A 22,500-nucleotide genomic window follows, 5' to 3' on the forward strand; every position below is an offset into this window, starting at 1 on the left:
TTTTAGACACGAACGTGCAGATGCGCCCGGGGAGATGGGAGGTAGTCTAGTTTTTAACGCGGGGGGCTTATCGGTAGGTCCCCAATTTCGTTCGGAGCTTGGACTTGCAGGGAAGGAATTGCGTGACCGATCAACTCGCCTGCAAGAGAATGAGTTGGAGCTGGAAATAAGAGAACAAGTGCTCGCCGCAAGCTCACGGTGCGCAGATACTACATACTCCAGGGAAGCGGATGTTGTTACATTCGAGATATCTCAGTCAAATGGCATGCCTTTTAAGCTGTAGGAGACAAGCAAAAGAAGCACATCCAAAGTGTAACAAGAGAAGCAACTACTGAGGATGGGATGTGAAAGTTCTGGCTTGAACTTGGACACTGTCACATCCCAATAATTTTGTTCCTCCTTCTAGCATAAGACTGTTGAAGAAATCCAGAAGACTAATTGGGAGTCACTCTGGCTACCACTACCATGGTTGTAAACAGTGCAGCATACTGTTATCCCCCACCTAAAATACAGTACTAGTGGATTTAGCTGTTCTGAGGGCCTTCAGGCATAGATTTTCTGAAACCAAAATCCAGTCTACAGACAGTACATAACAGGAGAACACCCTGTGTACCAGAGAGCTATGAGAATGCGGCAGAAACACGAGACTTGCATGGGTAGATGAGAACGCATTTTGACACGTCGCGTGTGCATGTGATTTGCGGAGATGAAAATACCCAACCTACCGATAAGGACCACCTTATGGATAGCAGATGCCAGACATGGATATCCTGAGGAATGAAGGTTGAAGCAGAGTGTCAGTCTGCCTTCGGGAGACTAATGGGAGGGCGAGATTGGGAGGCGGAGATGGGGTGGCCGAAGATCGATCCGCCCTGAGTCTGAACCCTGGGCCCTGTGGGACAGGGGTATGGGTGCGTGTCGGTCCATGCGATTGGGTGGAGTGATTGTTGGACGGCTCCAAGTGAGGTGAGAGTCGGCGTGCGACCACTGACTGCGGTGGCTGGACGTTCTCGGTGAGCTGTCGCATCGAAAAGCGGGATTTAAGAGCACCTGTCGAACGACGATGGTTGGACATTTATGACGGGAACTGAGAGGGTGAGCACAGGAAGATCGACTGACGGTCTGACACATGGGTATTATACACTGGAGAAGCCCAGAAAAGACGCCACGTCCCTCGGATCGAGATAGAGTATTTGTGGATAGTCCGCGCTTCGTATGTCTAAGCCTTGACTTTTGCTTACATGGAGAAGTCGAGAAGAAACACGTGGGGTCCAGGTGGAGTCAACATTGGCCACCTTCGTGATTACGGATGACCCCTGGGTAAGGAATGGTATGCGAGGAGGCGAAGCACCGATAGAGAAGAGGTGCCAGCATGAAGGAGATGCGTGGCTGAAAAGGCTCAAGGATGTGGAGTCTGGTGGTCAAGTGAACGGCCATATGACGATACTAACAGGGTCTCCATATGCATCTCTAAGCTCGGATGGGGACCACCCATTAGCCGTATTACTTGATCCATGGCGTCGTGTGATGCATTCTGTGAACGTCGTCCTAGTGTCCTGTGGTCAATGGAACTTTGTGGTCAAGCAGAAAAGTGGCAGAAGAGCGCCAGGACCTGCACGCGCTCCATCTGTGGGGAACAGCTGAACATCGAGCGAATTGCGCACAGGTTACCGATCCAAGTTAGAATCAACCAGCATCACATCTGACAATGCGCAAGGTGGCCGAGATGGGTTTATTGATTATCGACAGACAGATGAACACCATCAGCAAAAACGGGAAAATATTATATAAGGTTACACCGAATACATCGGGTTAGTAGGTGTTGTGTAAGTTACAACGGACTAGTAACGTTTACGCCGATTAGTAGTCAAAATAAAGGTAGTAGAGGTCTATAAAGAGGATTACATAGTACAGAAATTGATACACAAGTTACAATTAAAATGCACATTGTGGGAGAGTTGTCATGCAATGTAACCCAAGGAAATGGTTGCTCACCGAGTTGTGAAGTCGGAAGAATTTCTAGACACCTACATAAGCCTACATAGGACGTTGTAAGGGGCACCTGTTGGGCGCCTACTCGCGCTTTGCGAACTTTGCTCTTCCGTTGTTTCAGGCCCCCGAATACCGCACCAAATGCATGCATTAACGAAAAGCTTTTGTCCAGGCCCTCACAGTGAAAAGATCTGAAGCCGTTTCGAGACATGTCTGAGGCAAGTCTGAGGCTAATCTCGACACACCGCGACTACCGTCCGCCAACAATTCTCGCCACCCTCACTTGCATATAAATTTGCAGCCTCTGCCGGTGCTCCTCCCAGGTGAGTGCCTTTACATGCGGTTAACTTGGTATCTATATTGTACAGATCTGCTGGGTTTGTCAGGCTTGGTTGGCCACTCGTCGCCGCCGGAGCGGAGCGGCGACATGCAGTGCGTTCTATGTCAAGCTCTATTATTATATGTCCATGGCTGAAGCATGTTGATTTTTAGTGTTGTTCATTATTGCACTTTGATGGGCACACAGGTTTTGGTGCGGTGAGTCGGCCTAATTAGGTCTAATGTAGAGTACCCTGTATGTCTTGTAAATATTGTAGCAGTAACAATAATATATTGTGACATAATTTAAAATACTCCCACTATTGAGAATTGTGAGACCGATCTGGATGAATTGGTTTCGGTCTGTTTAGGATGGTCTGCGCCTACGTGGTACACTAAATTTTGTAGGAAGTTATATGAGCTTCATAACCTGGAAAATTCTTCGAGAGTTTATAACTAATTATACCAAGTTGGCAACTCTGCAATTTGGCTCAGGTTTACGATGCAATGTATTCCTTGGTGAAAAAATTCCGCAAGTTACATGGAATTATGCCTTTATAATCTCTTTGGAGAAAATTCCCGTTTTTGCTGATGCAGCGTGGCAGTGGGGAGATAGTCACCTGTCACACTGTGACACACGCGTTTGTGTGACGACACGTGCTCGCGTCCGCTCATTCAATTTGTGAACAGCCACCACCGTAAAGCCAGGCCTCCCAAGGTATGTGCCACAGCAACAAGGGAAGAAGCCTTCATATAGCAGGAATGCCTCATGTTCTGCTCACAGAACTATAGTTTTGCCGATATATCCGCCAGAAAACAGTAAGTTGTACCATTGTCCCCGCTGACGCCACTGGGCCAAGAGCTTCGAAAGGCAACAAAGGTGAGTTTCAATAGAGTGCGTGACCAATACATGAGAACATATCCGAACAAAGGCTCGACCCAACTTGGAAACTTGGCCTCGTGTGTGGCCGTACGTTGGCCTTCAAGGCATATAAACGCAACCTCTTCTGTCAGGTAAGCATATCCATCATGTCCCAAATTTCCCCCCAGGCTCAATCCTCTCCATCTAAACACTTCGTGCTTAGCGACCATAAAGCTACTACCAACATAGGCGCCAGATTAACCAGACAACAGCTTCGTGAAACCATGCACAGGAAGTTTGTCAAGATGTCCGTCAGCGACTTCATGAAGAACTTCCTTCCAGGAGAACCCCCTGATATGCCGAATTTTGAAAGGGCATTTTCTGGCATGCCCTCGAAAGGTGCCATCGAGGCTTACTTTTACGAGCCCTTCGTACGTTGACATCTCGTTCCCGCCTGCTCTGTAGATACTGACCCGCAACATATTTCAGAAAGACGCAGTGAACGATGCAGATATGTGTCCGTGCTACAAGGTGGCGATAACGCAATACAAACCCGACTTGAACGACTCTTCTAAGCAGAAGCCCGATGCTGCTCTTTATCCCGTCAATGAAGTACCTACGGATGCCAGGCCAAATTGGAACATTCAGCGACTTCATTTTGAATTCAAGAGGCTCAGCGAACAGCATGATCCATTGAATGACAAGCCTAAAAGCGAATTGGAGCCTGACAGTCAGGAGCGGGCGGATGTGCGAGGCCAGTGCATATCGTACGCCGAGATGCTTCTGATGCACCAGCAGCGAGCCTTCTGCTTCACTGTCGCGATACTTGGTCGCGAGGCGCGGATATTTCGCTGGGATAGATCGGGTGCCATCGCCACTGAGAGGTTCAACTACATCACCGAACTGTATCTCTGCGAGTTCTTGTGGCGCTTTGCTCATCTCTCACCAGAAGAACAAGGGGACGATCTGACAGCAATAGAAGTTGAGCCGAACTCTGAGGAGGTGCGCTTGATGCGGGAGATGGCTAAGCCCGTAGAAGAGAGGTGTGGCCATGCGCACAAGTACTTTGCGGAATCTCTTGATCCATCGTGGAAGTGGTGGAAGTTGCTGATCGACATCAAAGACGACACTCCGGGGGCAGACGCCGACCACAAAGTGCTAGGCGAGTATCTTGTCGGCAAGTCACGCTTCTCAGCAAGAGGCGTAGCTGACGAGCAACGTGTGGATACGTTGCTTTAGACTGTAGCACAAAGACGTTCGTTTGGTTGAAGGACGCATTGCGGGTGGATCACGACGGCATGGAGAAGGAAGGTGACATTCTCCATAGGCTCAACGAGCTCAAGATTCGGAATGTCCCCACTCTGCTTCAGCATGGCGATGTGCTACAGCACGGCGATATCCTTCGACAGCGTAATTTGTCACAGGATCACTGGAAGGCTCCTGCATCGAGAGCGATGATGCAGAATCCACTCAAGTCGCACACTCGCTATCGGCTTGTCGAGAAGGAAGTTTGCCGTCCACTTAGCGACTTTGATCCTGGTGACGCTTGTCTTCGATTGCATGCAAGGTACGTTTCTCGAGTCCGTCGTACAATGCTCTATTCACTGAAGTCATCGTGTAGCTCATAAGCAAGCAATGGAGAAAGCTCATCTCACTCATCACGACATCAGCGGAGGTAATCTGCTGATAAATGAATACGAATCCGTTGATCCATTCGGGAAACCGTGCACAGTGAGGGATGGCATTCTCGGAGACTGGGAGTTGTCAAAGCCGATTCCTCTTGAAGGCGACACGTCCAATCGGAGTGCACGACAACCTGGCCGAACAGTGAGTATCTAGATTCCAGTTTGCGTCGCGTTACGAGTTGCTAATAGTGTGCTACTTAGGGTACACGGCAGTTCATGTCGGTCAATGTGCTGAACGATCCGTGGAGAACGATCGTCATCCAAGATGAACTGGAATCGTTCTTTCACGTCCTGCTGTACTACGGAGCTCGCTACTTGGCCCACAATTTCCTCGATGTCACTGGCTTTCTTCACTGGTTCTTCGATGCCAATTTCTGGGATGTCGCAAATGCAGGATTCGTTTGCGGACTCTTCAAGGATAAGGCTATGCATACTGGAGTGATCAGGCATGAACAGAAGATACTCAAATTTGACGATGGTACTGGGCACTCGCACCCTCTGAATTCCATAATGACTAGACTTCTGGGCTGGTTCAAAGCTCATTACACCATATCAACCCCTGGTGAGAGCTCGCCGCAATCAGATAGTAATCGTGAAGCCGCTGGCCCCAGCTATGATTATGAAACATTACGCCGGTGGGAGAAATTGAAAGCCAGTGTTGATTTGTCGCCTTACTATCTCATGAAGGCAAAGGTTGATGATATCATCCGCACTCAGGACGCACAGTTCGCAGGACGTCTGACATCCCACGCCGCGATGTCGACTCTTCTAGCCAATACCATCACAGACCACGTGTGGCCAATAAACGACAAGAAAGGGCATCAGCTGCATGCAAACTTCAACTACGAGACGGAGAAACATTATGAGCGAACAGGGACAAAACGCACGCATGAGAGCATAGCGGATCCGGAGCTACCAGTTGCAGCTTCCAGTAACAAACGCGCAAGGGCCAAGTAGCCTCTGCGTGACACTTGACTTTTTCTTCTCTCAAGCTCCAATACCTGCAACATCGTTAGCGCATCCATTCAACATGCTTATTTATACTATTTAATAATTTATCATTACACGTACTGCTTGGCTTCTGTGTCGTTCATATTGTTATTTTCTGTTCTACCACCAATATTCACGATGACTTGTTCCTTGGCACTGATCCGTCGTCATCTATTAGAAACGGTTTGGTCCCGTAAGAACACTTACCGCCCAGTGATGTCCTTAACTCTACTAGGTTTCTGAGGAAGAAGCCCGCGGTGGCAGCGTACTGGTAGGATGAGTTGAAGTAAGTGGCAGTGAACTTTGTACCCCTCGCGGGAAACTCGCGGGTGCGCTCTCTATGCAGCTGTTCTTTCTTAACAGTTTATATTCTACGGATACTATCGTTACCCAGGTATTGCAATCTGGTCTAGTTGTGCAATTTCGTCCTTTTGACACATTCCGCTGCACCACAAATCAGCAAAAAATGAGCAGTAGATGTGTATGACGCCAAATACCTCGGCCGCGCAACTTGGGGGTCCAACTCGGAGTCAGGAGTGATTCAGGCGTGACAGTGAAGTGAGAACAAAGGTACGGCAGGTCCGCAAGCGTGACGATCTGTGACAGATTCGGCGCTGTTGCGTGCAAACGAGTCTCTTCACTGCGTTCGGTCTCGGGGTCGCACAACATCAGAAAAAAAATTGGGAGTCACACAGAAGGTAGTTTATATGTTTTGTATTTGATTCAATAAATTTTGAAGGAAAATGGGCTCGATTTGAAGGAACGGTGACAGAGATGCAATCGTGATTGCATTACTGGGGTAACGATAGTAGTGATATAACCGCGCTTTAGGCTGTGTGGTGCACAGCCCCTTCGAGCCTCAAGCGGCCACCCTCTCCGAGTCGTGGTGAGTGGCGGGCGTAGAGCGTAAGAAATTCTCAAAATTGTGTGCAGCTCCCAATGCTGTCGATCAGGATGTCGTTGCATTGCGGTATGAACCCGTCGACACTTGCGACTATGGATCACGCTGGAATCGTCCACGAAACTCTCCTCCTGCAGATCGTATCTTTGTGTTCAGATCTGCTGAATCCCCTTTGTGAGCCTTTGGAAGCCGCCTTGTCACAATCTTCTTCTTACTTCTAGCCATGCGCGAAGATGACACCCAGACCTCGGAAACGAAGCGCAACAAGTCCGACCATCCACAGACCATCGCTCTCTCAGCCAAGGCTGGTCTTGCAGCTGCGAATAGAGATGCTACCTACCCGCGATTTTCCGTACAACTTCGACCAAAAGAGATCTGCAAGGTATTCTGGGAATTAGATCATCGGTAAGTGGTACTGCATATGCCTGATCTCCCGCCACTAACATTTAGTGGCAGCGCGTTTTCTCCATGGGAATGCTCCCTCATCATTAAGGATGCTAAACCCACAAGCAGCACTTACAAAGTGTGCCCTATCCGTACACTCAATCTGGACTTCTACTCAATCTCGCAGGGCCGCTCCTTGCCACGGTGTCAGATATGGTTCATCGGCCGAATGGCGCCCTGCATAATTGTAGGTCAAGACTACGAGATGAAGCCGGAGGAAGGAATTGTTGTCTCGCCAAGTGTATACATTCCACCGGATTTGATGTGTGGCGAGGACGCGGCGGGCGGAATGTGGCTGCTACAATTCTGGGTGCCCATCCCGATGGGGCTGTTCATCAAATGCCCGTGCCGGAAGTTCCGCGTAAAAGCGCGACTCCAACTGGAGACTTGCGAAGGTCCTGAGTCAGAGGCTGAAGCTATCTGCGAGAGTACAGTGGACGTCGTGATGGAGCACTTGCAGCTGGCCAAGCTGATCAGCCACGTTGAAACTTGAAAGTCACGATCTCGTGTGGCCCTCTTGTCGTCTTGTTCTTCATGTTGTCAATCTGTACAATTGCTATTTATCAACGTTCGTAAGGCGTTTTCCTTGTCTGAGCAACCTCCTGATTGACTTTCCCTGTGCGCAAGCGGGAGTGCCACACACGCGTGGCATTTGCACGTGATGCATTTCGCCCGGCGGCCCGCGTGTGGCCTCTGCTGTCAATGTTTTACCCCGTACAAGACACAGATTTACAGTGATTCTACTGTCAGCTCGCAAACTCTGGACTCTGGTACACGGTGAATACTCGCCACAAACGAGTACAAGGCTTGGAAGTGCAGTCAATGCCGCGGTGAAGTCAGGATCTCAAAGTAACGAACCCAGAAAATCAAAGCGCCTATGTCATCGGCTTTGTGGTAGTCCTGTTGCAAATGTTACCAAAAAACGGGTTCTAGATGCCTTTTGAGACCACGGTGTTTGATTGTGTTTTGTACTTTCATGCCTCGCCATCGGGGTTCTTTGCAGTGCTGATTTCCAAAGCAATTTGTGCGCATTCCTGGCCACGTTATAATCGCGATATTTCTCCTCTGCTCAGTTCACTTTCTGCTTACCCTCTCCGCTCATGCCGACCAACATGGAATCGACTCAACTGACAACCTGCTATAAAGATTCCCCCGTTGATACATTCCAATCGGATTCGGCATGCCCTTCGAGCCTGGAAGATGACTCAGACAAGCCTGCTGAGGATTTCTTGTCGAGGATCTCGGTGGACGTTGATCTCCGTGATGAAGATAGGACTACATGGGATCTTCCTTACAAGTAAGTTCCATCGCCATCGAGTTTATTTACCTTGATTGAGTGTTACTCTTTCAATGTAGCCATGTTCATGAATACCCCTGGCGGCTGCGGATTGTCTACACACCTGATGGCAAAACGACGTTTGGCTCCTCCAGTTCGATCCTCTGTCTGATGGGGTATTACATCAAAAACATCGATATCGACTTGATCGTAGCTCCCATCGACCCAAGGAATGAACCCGAGTTCTCCGCTCACTATCACGCTGCGATATTGGATAAGAAGCTAATTTTCACGCCGACCCACGCACCTCAAGGTATTAGCATGCAGCAGTGCTCGTACGTCCTCCCCGACGGGCAAGATAGAACTGTGATGTTGATGCTCCACTTCATTGTGGCGGTGCCGATGAATTTGATCTCCCGTTCAGGAGGTCGCCTTTTCAAACTGCGTGCAACTATAGACCTCCAAACCCGCCTAAAGGCGAAACCCTTGTGCAAGGAGTTGGCGTTTACACTTGAAAACTTGCAAGCGCGCGAATTGATGCCGAGTTTGCCTGTTGTGCGGGTTGGATAGGTCTTTCGTTGGTCTTTCGGACTCCATATTGAATGCCTTCGTCAATATGTAATAACGGTCGCATAGTACTCATGCTTGAATAATAGTACTATTTTGCTTGAATCGCCAACGGCTTGAGCAGATGGCGCTTGAGATCGCATCTGGATTCTGAGATCTGAGCGCTTGTTACAGCCACCGACTCGTAGCTGGAGTGGACTCTGATATGGAATCCAAGCTGAGCTATCACCCTTCTTTACATTTCTCAAGACATAGAAAGTTTACTCATTGTTAAACCTTTGGTAAACTTAGAGCTGACACAGTCCATTTGAAAACAGCCGGTAACACACAGTACTGCGGATCTGCAAAGCTTGCTTTGTCCTCTAATCTGACATCGCCAAGCGTCCGTTCTATGTATGTTACGCCTAGCAAGCACTGGCATCATGCAGGTACTCGTTGAAACACCCCGGGAGAAGCATCGATTTCCGTTGTTCGATTCAATGCAAGTCAGAACAATGCGCTTCTTGGGCATTTGTATTGCCCGATGCTTTGGTCATGTTGCTTCAACTTCGGGCCCTCAGTGGCGTTTCGCGCTGTTCTCGCTGTATGCCGTTCAAATGGTTGCTTTGCGGGATACGTCTATATAACTTCGTTGCGCTCTGCGTTCACTGTTCATCGCTCAGTTCTACTCTCTCGTCCGTTTTCGCATTCCGTGCGCTCAGATCTGCGGTCAATCGCTCCGCTTATACACATATATCCGAGTCATAGCGGGGAAATATTCATCCGTTATGCCGCAGGCAAGTCCAGATGCTGACTTAGGCATGAAGTTGAAGATAGATCCTCGTGGGGAGATAATACCGAATTCTCTGCATAAGTAAGCACCCTCTTTCTAACTCTATTCCTTCCAGAGATTAACAACCGGATGCTGTAGAAAGACCGTCAGATTTCAATGGTTGCTCTACATCGACTGCGAGCTAGTTGTGTTCCCCCCAAACTTCGAAATCTACTACGAGTCGGCGGGCCAATTAATGGCAGACGTACAACGGATGGACTTTCGCACCGTTGAGTCAGACCCGAGGCCGGAGCCAGAATTTCGTGTCACTATCGGGATCTGGACCTTCGAAACGTACCCGCAGGAGCCGCACGTGTTGAAGCCGCAGACTTCGAAGCTACCGATGTTGCAGACGTTGAAACTGCAGATGTCGAAGCTGGCTATGCTGAGACGGCAGACATTGAAACCGCAGTTGAAACAGACGTCAGAGACTACGATTGCCGTGGAAGTGCCAGTCGGGCTGCTGGATCGCCAAGGACCCCTCGAGTTCAATGTGCACGCCGAGGTGGTCTGTCAGATATGCAGTTCGGATGAAAACCAGAAGATTAACGACGAAGACCTGGAGTTCACCACAGTTACCCTCCACTGCGACGAAAAAGTGTTCTGTCCTCCGCAAAAAGTTGTCTGTACGCCGTGCTATGACTAGGATGCTGCTGTTGGCACCTTGTTATCTACGGAGCGCGGCGAGTCCGGTTTTTTGTCAGTTATTATCTACAATTTTGTTTTTATAGAGCAGGGCATGTAGATAGCGTCACCTTACAGATACATATCTGTGCAGATGCTACAGATCGAGTTTCGGGTCATGGTTCCCGCGCACATATGCATCCTGTACGCCGTGGCATGCACCACACGCTGCAGCAGTAGCAGGTGTTCACGCGGATAGATCGTTGCGGAATCTGTACGGAGCCCGGATGGCAGCATAACGTGCCTTAATGCGTCCGGCGGGGTCTGGCATATACGGTTCTGGGTGCCGGTGCCTGCACGCCTTGGCACCCATCTCGAGTGCCACTGCTGTTACCTGCGTGGCGGCGTCGTCATACGCATGTTTGAATAGGGTACGTTCAACGCCATCAAGTGCGAGAACGTGAGGGAGGTGACGATGGAGAACGCGTGGTTTTAAATATTGCATGCCACTGAAGACCTTGTGGGGGGATATCATGTTGAAGCACGTCTATAGTCTAAATACACGATAGTGGTGAAGACTGTAAAATTATTGCGTATTAGATTATCCACATAAATGCTACAAAACTTCGACAATTAAGATACAGCTTCGTTAGTTCAACTGGCGACTGCCCTGCTAGACGAAGGGCCGTACGGATCAAGCGAGGTAGTGCGGTTCTTTGAGATGCCCTTCTTCTTTGGCTTGCCTGGCAGGGTGTGGCGAATGGGCGGTGGGATGACGAAAATGGGGGGGACGATGGGGGAGGGAGGACGAGGAGGAGGAGGGAGGAGGAGGAGGAGGGCGTTACTGGTGGAGAGAGGAGGCACGGCCTGCGGGTGCGAAGATGGGGAGGCCAATGGTGAGACCCCACGGGCGCGGAGGGCGGGCCGCCGCAGCAACAGCCACAGGTGGGTGCAGCGGCGTACGCGGATGAGCGCTGGTGAACGGAAGGTGAAGGCGGCGAGGGCGATGGCGACGGTACGCCGCCTCGCGGGCCCGGGCGATGAAGAAAGGGATGGCATTTGACATTAATCGATCGGACGTCTGAGTTCTCTCTGCCACACGCCTCGTTCCATGTAGTCCATGTGCTTCGACTTCTCCTCGTCTTCTCGATGCCACGTTCCTCCCCCTGCTTTCGGGTACGTTAACGTCGCGTGTCTGCGTTTATCGTACGGTAGTACAGTGTACCTCCGCTGCTGCTAATCTGTCGCGATAGCTGTCTATGTCTGTTTTGTTACGCCTAAATGGCGCTATGCTTTACCCCCCTTTTCGAGCTTATGTCGCTCCCGACTGGCTCGTCTCGTCTGCACCACAAACCCGTTGTATCATCAGCAACCGTACGTGCGCGTTTAAGTAGCAGTCTGAACACGATTGCAGATCGTCGATCCACCGAATTTGACTTGTGTGATCATGACCATCTGGGGTCTGGGGTTTTTCTTCTGCGATCCCTGGCGCGACGCGAATGTGCAGATGCGCCCGGGGAGATGGGAGGGCGAGATTGGGAGGTGGAGATGGGGTGGTGCTGGGAGCCGAAGATCGATCCGCCCTGGGTCTGGACCCTGGGCCCTGTCGGACAGGGTTATGGGTGCGTGTGGGTCCACGCGATCGGGTGGAGTGTTTGTCGAACGGCTCCAAGTTCGGCGGAGTGCGTGGGAGGTCGGCGTCGGCGTGCTACAGGACTCCTGATGACCCTCATCCTATGCGTCCGGACCAAAATTGGCTCAAAATCGCTGGTGCCATGAGCTAATCCGGACCTAAATGGGGGTCCTCAGCGCAAACACCTTCCGTGATGGAATGTCCTGACCAAATAGGGTCAGGCCAGCCACGGCTTGATCCTGTCCGGACCACCGAAGGGGGCGCTTCAGAGGGTGAAGAGGTACGCGCGAAGCGCGGTGCAAATTGGGCTGCAGATGCGGTCGAAGGTCCTAAAACAAATGGCCTTCAAACTCGCAGAAAAGCGGCGCCGGAGCGAAGCTCCAGAAGGCTCCTGATTGATGGAGAACTGAGGAAGCACCATCTTCTTCCGAACCAAACCGGTCAAAATGGGGAGGATTGAGCCGTGTCCGGACCAAAAAGACCCAAAAGCTGACCAGACCGGACCTCCATCGCTCAGAGGTAGCCTTTATGAGGATTATCAGGGATCCTGCGCTACCACTGGCTGATGTGACGAGGTCGACGAGTATGACAGGAGGTACGTCGGGGGGGTGCGATCTCTCGACTTTGAGCCCGTGCAGAACTCTGCAAACAGAGAAAAATAGTGATACGAGCATCGCAGACGCGCCGAGGACGGTTTAGGGCTACATCGATAGCACGTACCTTAGAGGAAGGCCCCGGGGATGACGTTACTTGTGTAAGGTCGATGATGCACTCTTCGTGATCCTGGCTCGTGCGATCCTTCCGCCGTGTGTGTGGCGCCGACACCTACTGGCGGAGGGACGTGTGCAGACGCTAGGATCGAGACCGGGAGCAATGTCAGAGCACGAAGAATGTCGAAACGGACGAAGCTCACCGGTTATTTCCACATTCACGCCAATCCCCAAGTCTGTCGCACGCCCCCGCCGGCTGGTGTGACTGGACGTTCTCGGTGTCGTACTGAGCTGCTGTATCGAAAAGCGTGGATTCAAGAGCGCCCGTCGAACGACGAGGATTGGACGTTCATGACGGAATTCGAGAGGGTGTACACGGAAAGTAGAACTGACAGCCTGACCCACAGGCGTAATGCACTAGAGAAAGGCACAGAGCCACCACGCCGATCGAAGCAAGGTAGAGCATTTGTGGATAGCCCCGCGCACCGTACGTCTAAGCTTTTACCATTGCTTACACCGAGAAGTTGAGAAGAAACGCATGTGGTCCGGGTGGAGTCAACGTCGACCATATTCGTGATTATGGACGACCGCTGGAGAAGGAACGGTACGAGAGGAGGCGAAGCATAGATGGAAAAGATGTGCCAGCATGAAGGTGACGCGTGATTGGAAAGGCTCAAGGATGTAGAGTCTGGTGGTCAAGCGAACGGCCATACGACGATACTAACGCATCTGCGTCTCTAAGTTCGGATGGGGACGCCCACTAGCCGTATCACTTGATCCATGGCGTCGTGTGATGCATTCTGTGAACGTCGTCGTAGAATCGTGTGGTCAACGGAACTTCGTGGTCAAGCAGAAAGTGGTAGAAGAGGGCTAGGATCTGCACGCGCTCCATCTGTGTGAAATAGCTGAATATCGGACAATTGCGCGCAGGTTACCCAGCCAAACTAAAATCAACGAGCATTACATCTGACAATACGCAAGGTGGCCGAGATGGGTGTATTGATTATCGACAGACAGTAGAACATTGACACACGAATATTAGCGATGACTCCGAGATGAACTTGACAAACTGAAACCGCGTCACACGAGGAAACTTACCGAAAAACACAATGATGTAATATGGGATGACTGAAAACCTAGAGATTCAGAGCTACGAGCCACCAGCGTGGCAGTGGGTGGTAGTCACGGGTCACACTGTGACGCACGCGTTTGTGTGACGACACGTGCTCGCGTCCTCTCATTCAACTTGTGAACAGCCACCACCGTAAAGCCAGGCCTCCGTAGGTATGTGCCACAGCAACAAAGGAAGAAGCCTTCATATAACAGGAAAACCTCATGTTTTCCTCACAGAACAATAGTTTTGCCGATATATCCGCTAGAAAACGGCCAGCTGTACCATTGACCCCGCTGACGCCACTGCTTCGAAAGACCGCAAAGGTGAGTTTCGACAATAGAGTGCGTGACCAATGCATGAGAATATATCCGAACAAAGGTTAGACCCAACTTGGAAACTTAGCCTCGTGTGTGGCCGTATGTTGGCCTTCGAGGTATATGAAAGCGACCAACTCTACGAGGTAAGCATAACCAACATGTTTCAACCTCGCGGCTCAGCTAACACCTCTCCTCGCAAATTCAATGCATGCAACGATCAGTCAGCTACAGCTAATCCAGGCGTCCGAGCGATCAGGCAACAGCTTCGCATAACTATGCACAGAAAGTTTGTCAAGATGCCTGTCGTCGACTTCCTGGAGAACTTTGTCCCAAAAGCTCCTTCGAAAACCCCGCGTAAGAGATTCACTTCCATGCCGAAGGAAGGCGCTATTGAGAAGGAGATACAGGTGGCTTTCGTGTGTTACCATTCTTATATTCGAATGCGTACCTGTGGGAGCTGACATACAGTATGCCTCAGGCAAACAACGTGAACAAGAAGACGATGTGCCCCGGACATTGCGTTGTCGAAACGGAGCACAGATACGACGAGAATGATTCTACAAAACAGAAGCCCGACGTAGCTCTCTATCGCAACACTGAACGTCCGACAGACAATCGGCCAAACTGGAATGTACAGCGACTGCATTTCGAATTCAAAAGACACTACAACCGGGACGATCCCTTCGATGATAGTTCGGACGACTTTGAAGACGTGGCGAACAACCGCATCGATAAACGAGGCCAGTTTATTCAGTATGCGGCCACATTGTTTGAACGCCAGCAGCGCTGCTTCTGTTTCACTGTTATGATGCTTGGTCGTTGGGCACGTCTGTGCAGATGGGACAGGTCGGGCGCAATCATTTCTGAGAAGTTCGACTACGTCGATTCACGACACTTGGTCGAATTCCTGTGGCGGTTCGCTCATCTTTCTCCAGTGGATCAAGGCGACGATCCGACGGCGAGACCGATTCCAAAGCACTCCGGTGATGCCGACCTCATGCGAGACAAGGCGAAACCGAGACGCGAGAAATGTGGCCACATCCGGGAATACTTCAGAGAGTCGCTTGACGAGTCTTGGACGTGGTGGAGGTTGAAGATTGACGTTCCAGTGGGTGGTGCGGACTCTACTGCGCATGAAGTGAGAGGCGAGTATCTCGTTGGGAAGCCACACTTCTCTTCGCATAGCATGGCGGGTCGAGGAACGCGCGGTTATGTAGCCATTGACTGCAAGACTGGGGATTTCGTGTGGCTGAAGGACGCATGGAGAGTGGATCATGCAGGTATCGAGAAGGAAGGTGACATTCTTCACAGACTGAACGACCTCAAGATCGGGAACATTCCTACAATGCTTCAGCATGGCGATATCCTTCAACAGCATACACTTTCGCAGGATTATTGGCTGAGTCCAGATCCAACGATGACAAATCCTCTCAAACTGCACACTCATTATCGTCTTGTGGAGAAGGAGGTCTGTCGACCTATGCGTGATTTTAAGCATGGCCAAGAGCTTACCAGACTTGTCTACGATTGTATGTCCGGTAAGCCTTGTATCGTGATCATGGTTATCAGTGTGATGATCTAATGTTTTGTAGCCCACAGAGACGTGATGAAACTCGCGGGCATCATCCATCGCGATATCAGTAGCGGAAATCTATTGATCAACGAACACGAAGTTGTGGCCCCTAACGGCGAAAAGGATGTCGCTAGAGATGGCATCCTCGCTGACTGGGAGTTGTCCAAACCGCTTCTCGACGGTGCAGAAGAAGGCGATGGTCCACGCCAACCTGATCGTACGGTGAGAACCTGCGCGATTTTCATGCACGCAAATTTCACTAACACAACTTATAGGGAACGTGGCAGTTTTTGTCGGTGCATGCACTGGACAATCCGTTCCGTACAATCACGGTTGAGGACGAGCTCGAATCCTTCTTTCACGTCCTCCTCTACTTCGGCATTCGTTACTTGCGGCACAACATTCTCGATGTCGGTGTGTTCATATTCAAGTATTTCGACGATAGTACCCCGCAGGGCGATAATTGGGCCTCTGGAGAGAGAAAAAAGGCGGCGATAAAGTGTGGGATCATCGAGGAAGGTGAACGACAGCTCAACTTCGAATTCAGCGAGAACAAGCACGATGATAGAGGACATCCGCTTACCGATATCATCATGGAGCTCCTCCAGTCATTCCGGTCTTACTACGCTGTGCAGGGTTCTCATTTCCCTTATGCGCCTCTACCTGCCGACCAAGCCAAGCGGCAAAATAACTACTCAGCGTTCACAGGAACGCGAGCGATCGAAGGTAACGCAGATCTCTCCTCGGTGAGGACAAACCGTCAGAAGAGGACCCAAGTAGACGCCGAGGATGACAGAGAAGCAGCAAAGCTTCTGATGTCTCACGAGCCAACGCTGACCGTCTTGGCGCAGGCTCTGACGAACGAGACCTGGCCAGTTGATGACAATATTGGCGACCAGTTGCCCCCAGATTTCCAAATGACGAAAGCGCAAGAGGGGAAGGGTCGCTTGAAACGTCTTGTAGATGCAGAGCAATCAGCCGCCGGTCCAAGCGGGAGCAAACGGTCGAGGTTCCAGTAACCTCGCCCGTTCCACTTCAGGCCGGTGGTACACGTATCTTGTCTGTTCATTCGTAATGACAGTCGTTCCTAGCACCTCTGCTGTAGACTCAGTTTTTACTCGAAGCTCCCCTACTGTACTTCTCTGCCGTACTCGTACTGCCAGTGCTTGTTCTTGTCTCGCATATGGATGACGGACCTGTTAGTATGCCTAAAATTAATCCTCCCGCTAAAGCGTACGAGGACTTGACCCCGTATATATATTATTACACCGTACTATTTGACTTATGCAAATCCAGAGAAAAGTGTTCAGCGCTGGTCCGCGTGTCTACCAGCTGTGTCCAAAGGGTCTTACTTACTACCATGCCGCCCGGCAACTATGGAGCAACAAGATCTCTGCAAAAACACAGCGCACAGCTTTCTACTTCGCGTTACAACAATGACTTATTACCGTTGCTGTCGCTCACAATATCAGAGCATCATGTAGCCATTGGAGTGCAGGGGAGGAAAACAGGAGAGGCAGGGAACGCATGTGACACAGAAGCCCTTTGAAATGAGACAAGAGCATGAACACCCACCTACGTTGAGGGTCTCCTTCATATAATTTTCTTGGACACAGAAGCAGTGCCTTCTTCTATATACTCCAGGCCAGAAATGGAGGTGCCTCTTTCCTAAACACAGTCCTCCTCGTTCCTGGAATTACTACCTCCTTCACCTTCCATCGAGCCAGTTATAGGAAGTGGTGGCAGATGTCAACGTTAGAAAAGGAAGAAGTCGCCTTACCCCAAGTCCGTTTGCCCGCGCGTGGTCCTTGCTGCTTCAGTTTGTCATAGCTTCACCAAAAAGCTTCGACACAAACCATGTGTTAGAAGCTGAGAGGCCGTCACTCTATCTTCTCTGATTTGTCTTCCACTTCTGTTTCCCAGCATTGATGCGGATTCGTCGACCGAGTCAACGTCACCAGTCATGCTGTCAGCCTTCTCATCGTTTGAGCGACTGGGACCTTTCGTCGAATGTTTGCATTCCCGTTCTACGACATTGTAGTGTGTCCAGTGAAGTTCAAGCATGTTTTCGAAGAAGTTGTTCGCTGGAGAAATCATCTTCAAGTCGGGAAATAGAAACTCGAGCTCAGCTCCCCCAACCCTGGTTTTGCCGGCCGTCATTGCACCTGTTTTTGTGCTATCGCACGTTGGTTGTCCCTGCCAAGGAACCCAGTTATCGAAGTATTGGGCTAAGAAAGCGCCGACTTCGTGGAAACTGTGCGGTAACCATCGGACTCCAAGGTAGACGAGAACAGTGAGGGACGATTCAACGTCGTCATGTGGGATGACTCCGATCTTTATGTTTTGACCCTGCAAGGCGAACGCAGACAAGAACTGCTAAGTTCCCTATAATGGAGTCCGCACAAATACCGATATCATTAAGAACTCACTGTACGATTCGGTTGCTTGGCAGACTCCTTCGCCTTTGCATCATGCAATGGTTTGGAAAGTTCACAATCATTAAGAATGCCTATGCGAACGACGTTTCCGTCCTCCTCTAATTATTCGAATATTAGCAAGTCGTCTGCACTGACGTCACGATGTAGTATCTTTACCTGTTCGTAGGCACCTCTATGACCTATGCTGCTCGTAAGTTCATGCAAATAAGAACATCGAGGCACTCACCTTTGAAGCAGTCCCAAACCAGCTTCAGCAACTCCTGATCTCGCTCAAAATCGCCCCGGGGGGAGGGGGGCAGCAAACCTCCTTCACGACCATCCGATAGCCTGAGTACCTGTGCATCTTCAAGAGATTTACTATCTCCCAAAGTTCAGGCTGCCGATATCTCTGCGTGATGGTTTCCTGGTCCTCTATATTGGCGTCGCATACCAGAGTGGGTACGTTCTTGACATTAACCTTGTTCGGTTGTCTGAGGATGTCGCCCTCTCTTCTCGATTCCGTCATGAGCGACGCGCCATGCATCCTTAAGAAAAACGGATTCCTTGGTGGCGCAATCGAGTGCCACATAATCACGCCTTCCACGCCTTACCCCACCACGTGTGTAGAAGTGCGGCTTGCCGACCAAGTTTTCCTTAAGAACTTTCTCTTTGCTTGGGATGCCGTAGTCCATCCCCTCGCTGTGGCAGTGGGTTCATCCTCAGTCGGAGCTTCCTCGGATTCGTCTATCTTGACCTCCGATGCCTTCACAGTTCCATCCATGTCGGGTTTGAAGAAGAGCCTCCACCATACCCAACCGTAATCCAGGCGCTCCTCAGAGTATTGCCCCACTTAGTCTCGGTTGTACGATTTCTTCGCCATCTCGTGTGTCAATAACCAATCCGGCGAACCCTTCGTGACCAACATTACTGTGGTATCCATCCCCCGCTCTGTATCAGAGGCATGGGAGAAACGCCACAAGAATTCGCCAATGTATTCCGGAGGATTTCTATAGTTGAACTCATGCGTGAAAAGATCCAGATCTATCCCAGCGGATGAGACGGACCGAGTATCAGGAACAGCTTCTGTCCTTCGGCCTCATTAGACAGAATGTCAATATCAAACATATCGTCTTGTACTTCCCCTCTCTTGAACTCGACGAACATATGCTGTAGATTTCACGACGGGGCATCGTCTGGAGGGGTCTTCGCTCTCGAGATAAAGGCCGGCATCAACCTTCTGTTTCGTAGTATTGGCAGAATCGCACTTGTTGTCCGTGAGGAATGGCTTGAAGCCTGGCCAAAGATTTGCGGTATTAACGCAGTCAGCCCATGACACACAGTTCATTAGTGATTGTGGTGTGAGAGAGAACGCACGAAGGGAATTATATAGTTTCATCTCTTCACGTTCTTTCGCTGAGGAATTCTGTCGAAAGCGAGATAAACTTCTTGAACACGGCTTCCCTACATAAGCTGTGCTCCTGTCGCCCAGGCTCCTCCAGCGGTGGGCTAAGTTCGCCGGAGTGATTGATACTGCGACCTCTCATTGAGCATTTGTGCGGTGTAGTTTTTGGTAGAATTAAATCCATCATGATGATGCATCATACGTGTGAGTGTCACCAAAGACTCATATATCAAACAGAATGGGCCAAACCGCGTGCAAAGGAGGTTCAAGCTCTGGTCACACATGGGACAAAGTAGAAAAAAGGCCAGGCTAAACTCTGCATTGTTTCACGTTCATTTTCATGAGGATTTGATCGGCCCAAAAGACGAGGCGTACTCACCGCAGAGATACAATGGAATCCTGGGTGGCAGACGTTGGAACCAAACACACACACACGGGCTGAATATTGAATGCGCGGCGCGTCCGTCACGTCCCCAATAAAGTCGTTTGCCACTCTGGTCCTCGGTGCACTCACTACATAACGCATTCATTACGTCCACCATTTGAACATGCACGGCGTATCCCTTCAGCATGATTCCGATCTCGGTACTAGGGTTTTTACCTAAGCTACTGGTGAGTACGACGGTGGTCACCGAAACAACTACCTATAAGCAATACTCGAGCGGCGCAGGAACCATCAACAATCGAGGAACTACAACGCGGGCCAGAAAATCTCCGCGCCCCCAGTACAAAGAGCCGGCCACTTCACTTCCACATCAGGCAAACCAGACACCTGTACGGACTGCACACACGCATTCCGCGCTATCAAGTTGGCCAGTGCACGCTCGTCAGCAGCGGGCTGGGGGAATCTAAGGAAGATAGTGTGAAGCGGCCGTCCGTGTTCGGCTCGCATCGTCGCAAGAGCGACAATGTCGTCTACTACAGACGCATCCTCCGCGATGACGTGCAACGTGGCGAGTTCGGGACAGGGAAGCCACGTGCCTAGAGACAGGTCGGGCGGCGTTGCCAGTATGCGGAGTACACTGGGCTTCTCGGCCTCGAATGCATGTACCACCAGCGATGTCAACGACACGAGCCACGGGAGGAGCGACACGAGACCGGTGTGTTCACGCACGTCCTCCGAATCTCTGATGTGAAGCTCCTGCACATGTGTCAGCGGCCAATCGCGCCACAAGAACGGTCCCCCGTCCTCCGTCTTCCCCCAACCGCTGTGTGATTTGGAACACTCGACCCGGAGCGCGGACAGCGCACTACAAGCAGTCACAACCAGAGCCGGATGGCACTCAGGCCGGTGCAGAGCGCGCACATCGAGTGTCTGCAAACCATCGAAGGATGTCGGGTAAATGGAGGAGAATTCAGACCGGAGAGGGAAGGTATCCTGGTTATAGATACGGGCAGCCACTCCCCCAGATCTGTCGGCATGCGCGATGAGCCATGAGGCGAGGAATGCACCTTCTTCCCATGGCTCACCGACGGCGATCCTCCGAAGGTGTTGCAATGACGGTACGTGGAGAGTTGTGTTGCGGGGCGGGGGTTCCAAGGATAAGTCCTCGAGCATGAGCTCCTCGAGTCTGGGACACCCCGAAATGAAAGTTGTCAGGTCCGATAAGGTGATACCTAACAGCAATAAGATCATCGACAAAGGAGTGAGGCTCTTGACGTACTTACTTGCATCAACACGCACACCATTCAGGGACAGCACGGTTAAGCAACGTGCACCTCCGTGTGATAGCAAAGAACGAGCACCTTCAGCCGTCATCCGTACTTCAACAAGCGACAGCACCCTGAGTGCAAAGAAATGAGCATAATTCGTCGGGCAATAGTTGTCGAGATCTGTATCACTCAGATAGAGTTCCTGTATTCGCGGGTATGGTGTATTCGACAGAATCGTTTTAGACATCTCGGGGTCTCCTTTATGGATGTGCACCTTTAGAAGTGCGGGTTTCGAGCGTTGCAAGACAGTGGTATATGGCACATAATCGTGATTGCAGATAATGGTCCAAAGAGAAGATGTACTTATAGCGGCATCCCGCCATCGCTGGCAGACATGGGTGATGCTCCAGAGCACCTTCCTGGACAGAAATGGTGACTTCGGATCTGGCGATACATTGTCCTTTTCATCGGGCAGATCCGATGCATACTGGAAGATGAGACCAAGAATCTCATTGGGAAATCGACTGATTGGACGCGCGGCATTCATGGTGGATCGGACATGCAATAGAGCCTCGGCCATGACGCGCTCCAGCAGCGACATCTGTATTAACAGTAACGACATGGGGGGATGTGAGAATAGATACACATTATCGCACGAGACACTTATACGCACGTCATCAGCACTACATAGAACATATGCGAAAGACTTGAGCTTGCGGCTATAATCAGCCCACCGATAAATGCACACACCTCAACCCGTGAATCTCTTCATATGTTTGCGAGAGTAAGTTTTGAGAAAGCTGCAATACAGACATATCTTCCACTTCTCTCGGAGGCACTGGTGTGCTAAGGTAGAGGTATCCCGTAACTGAGGACTACCTGTTGTTGAAGCGTTGGAGTCTCGGACGTTGAAACGTTGAGGTTTGGTCAGTTTGGTCAGTGGTCACTTTCGCGTACGGTCTCAATGCACGTGATCAAACGGTTTCCAGTTGCTCAAGCGCTCGTCATGAGTCGTCAATACACATTGCTTCGCCAGTGGTTTTTACGGAGACAGTGGAGTTCAATTCCACGGAACACTGGCTTGGAGTTGTTGTAACTTCATCTCTGAGAACAGGTCCTTGGGCTCGAACAAATTGTATTCCAGTTAGATTCTTGTCCCTTCAGTGGGTTAAATCCGCTGTGCGAATCCAGGCATTCTCCGACAGCCAATT

The 22,500-nt window shown here is 50.6% G+C and overlaps 9 protein-coding genes across 9 annotated transcripts; 6 read left to right on the top strand and 3 right to left on the bottom strand.

Moving 5' to 3' along the window:
- Positions 1-3,456: 3,456 nt before the first annotated feature.
- On the top strand, positions 3,457-5,814 carry SCP_1800640 (hypothetical protein; the record flags this gene model as incomplete). Its single annotated transcript, XM_027765154.1, has 6 exons — positions 3,457-3,603; positions 3,662-4,334; positions 4,412-4,582; positions 4,698-4,739; positions 4,794-4,999; positions 5,059-5,814. The coding sequence occupies 6 exons, from the start codon at positions 3,457-3,459 to the stop codon at positions 5,812-5,814; spliced, it is 1,995 nt and encodes a 664-aa protein (XP_027620955.1).
- Positions 5,815-6,786: 972 nt separating this feature from the next.
- On the top strand, positions 6,787-7,685 carry SCP_1800650 (hypothetical protein; the record flags this gene model as incomplete). Its single annotated transcript, XM_027765155.1, has 3 exons — positions 6,787-6,922; positions 6,982-7,153; positions 7,205-7,685. The coding sequence occupies 3 exons, from the start codon at positions 6,787-6,789 to the stop codon at positions 7,683-7,685; spliced, it is 789 nt and encodes a 262-aa protein (XP_027620956.1).
- Positions 7,686-8,304: 619 nt separating this feature from the next.
- On the top strand, positions 8,305-9,038 carry SCP_1800660 (hypothetical protein; the record flags this gene model as incomplete). Its single annotated transcript, XM_027765156.1, has 2 exons — positions 8,305-8,489; positions 8,549-9,038. 2 exons carry the CDS (start codon positions 8,305-8,307, stop codon positions 9,036-9,038), a joined length of 675 nt encoding a protein of 224 aa, XP_027620957.1.
- A 1,022-nt stretch (positions 9,039-10,060) lies between these two features.
- Positions 10,061-10,492, top strand: SCP_1800670 (hypothetical protein; the record flags this gene model as incomplete). The annotated part of the gene is made up of 1 exon (XM_027765157.1): positions 10,061-10,492. One exon carries the CDS (start codon positions 10,061-10,063, stop codon positions 10,490-10,492), a length of 432 nt encoding a protein of 143 aa, XP_027620958.1.
- Positions 10,493-11,124: 632 nt separating this feature from the next.
- Positions 11,125-11,529, bottom strand: SCP_1800680 (hypothetical protein; the record flags this gene model as incomplete). The annotated part of the gene is made up of 1 exon (XM_027765158.1): positions 11,125-11,529. One exon carries the CDS (start codon positions 11,527-11,529, stop codon positions 11,125-11,127), a length of 405 nt encoding a protein of 134 aa, XP_027620959.1.
- A 222-nt stretch (positions 11,530-11,751) lies between these two features.
- SCP_1800690 (hypothetical protein) lies at positions 11,752-12,193 on the top strand (the record flags this gene model as incomplete). The annotated part of the gene is made up of 2 exons (XM_027765159.1): positions 11,752-11,844; positions 11,885-12,193. The coding sequence occupies 2 exons, from the start codon at positions 11,752-11,754 to the stop codon at positions 12,191-12,193; spliced, it is 402 nt and encodes a 133-aa protein (XP_027620960.1).
- A 2,152-nt stretch (positions 12,194-14,345) lies between these two features.
- On the top strand, positions 14,346-16,836 carry SCP_1800700 (hypothetical protein; the record flags this gene model as incomplete). Its single annotated transcript, XM_027765160.1, has 5 exons — positions 14,346-14,387; positions 14,466-14,660; positions 14,723-15,782; positions 15,837-16,039; positions 16,093-16,836. The coding sequence occupies 5 exons, from the start codon at positions 14,346-14,348 to the stop codon at positions 16,834-16,836; spliced, it is 2,244 nt and encodes a 747-aa protein (XP_027620961.1).
- A 1,490-nt stretch (positions 16,837-18,326) lies between these two features.
- Positions 18,327-18,778, bottom strand: SCP_1800710 (hypothetical protein; the record flags this gene model as incomplete). The annotated part of the gene is made up of 4 exons (XM_027765161.1): positions 18,327-18,353; positions 18,412-18,434; positions 18,482-18,590; positions 18,686-18,778. The coding sequence occupies 4 exons, from the start codon at positions 18,776-18,778 to the stop codon at positions 18,327-18,329; spliced, it is 252 nt and encodes an 83-aa protein (XP_027620962.1).
- Positions 18,779-20,327: 1,549 nt separating this feature from the next.
- On the bottom strand, positions 20,328-22,104 carry SCP_1800720 (hypothetical protein; the record flags this gene model as incomplete). The annotated part of the gene is made up of 4 exons (XM_027765162.1): positions 20,328-21,253; positions 21,305-21,890; positions 21,963-21,972; positions 22,040-22,104. The coding sequence occupies 4 exons, from the start codon at positions 22,102-22,104 to the stop codon at positions 20,328-20,330; spliced, it is 1,587 nt and encodes a 528-aa protein (XP_027620963.1).
- Between the last annotated feature and the right edge of the window lie 396 nt (positions 22,105-22,500).

Source organism: Sparassis crispa, assembly GCF_003851025.1.
Source record: "Sparassis crispa DNA, contig_000017F, whole genome shotgun sequence".
Classification (NCBI taxonomy): Eukaryota; Fungi; Basidiomycota; class Agaricomycetes; order Polyporales; family Sparassidaceae; genus Sparassis; species Sparassis crispa.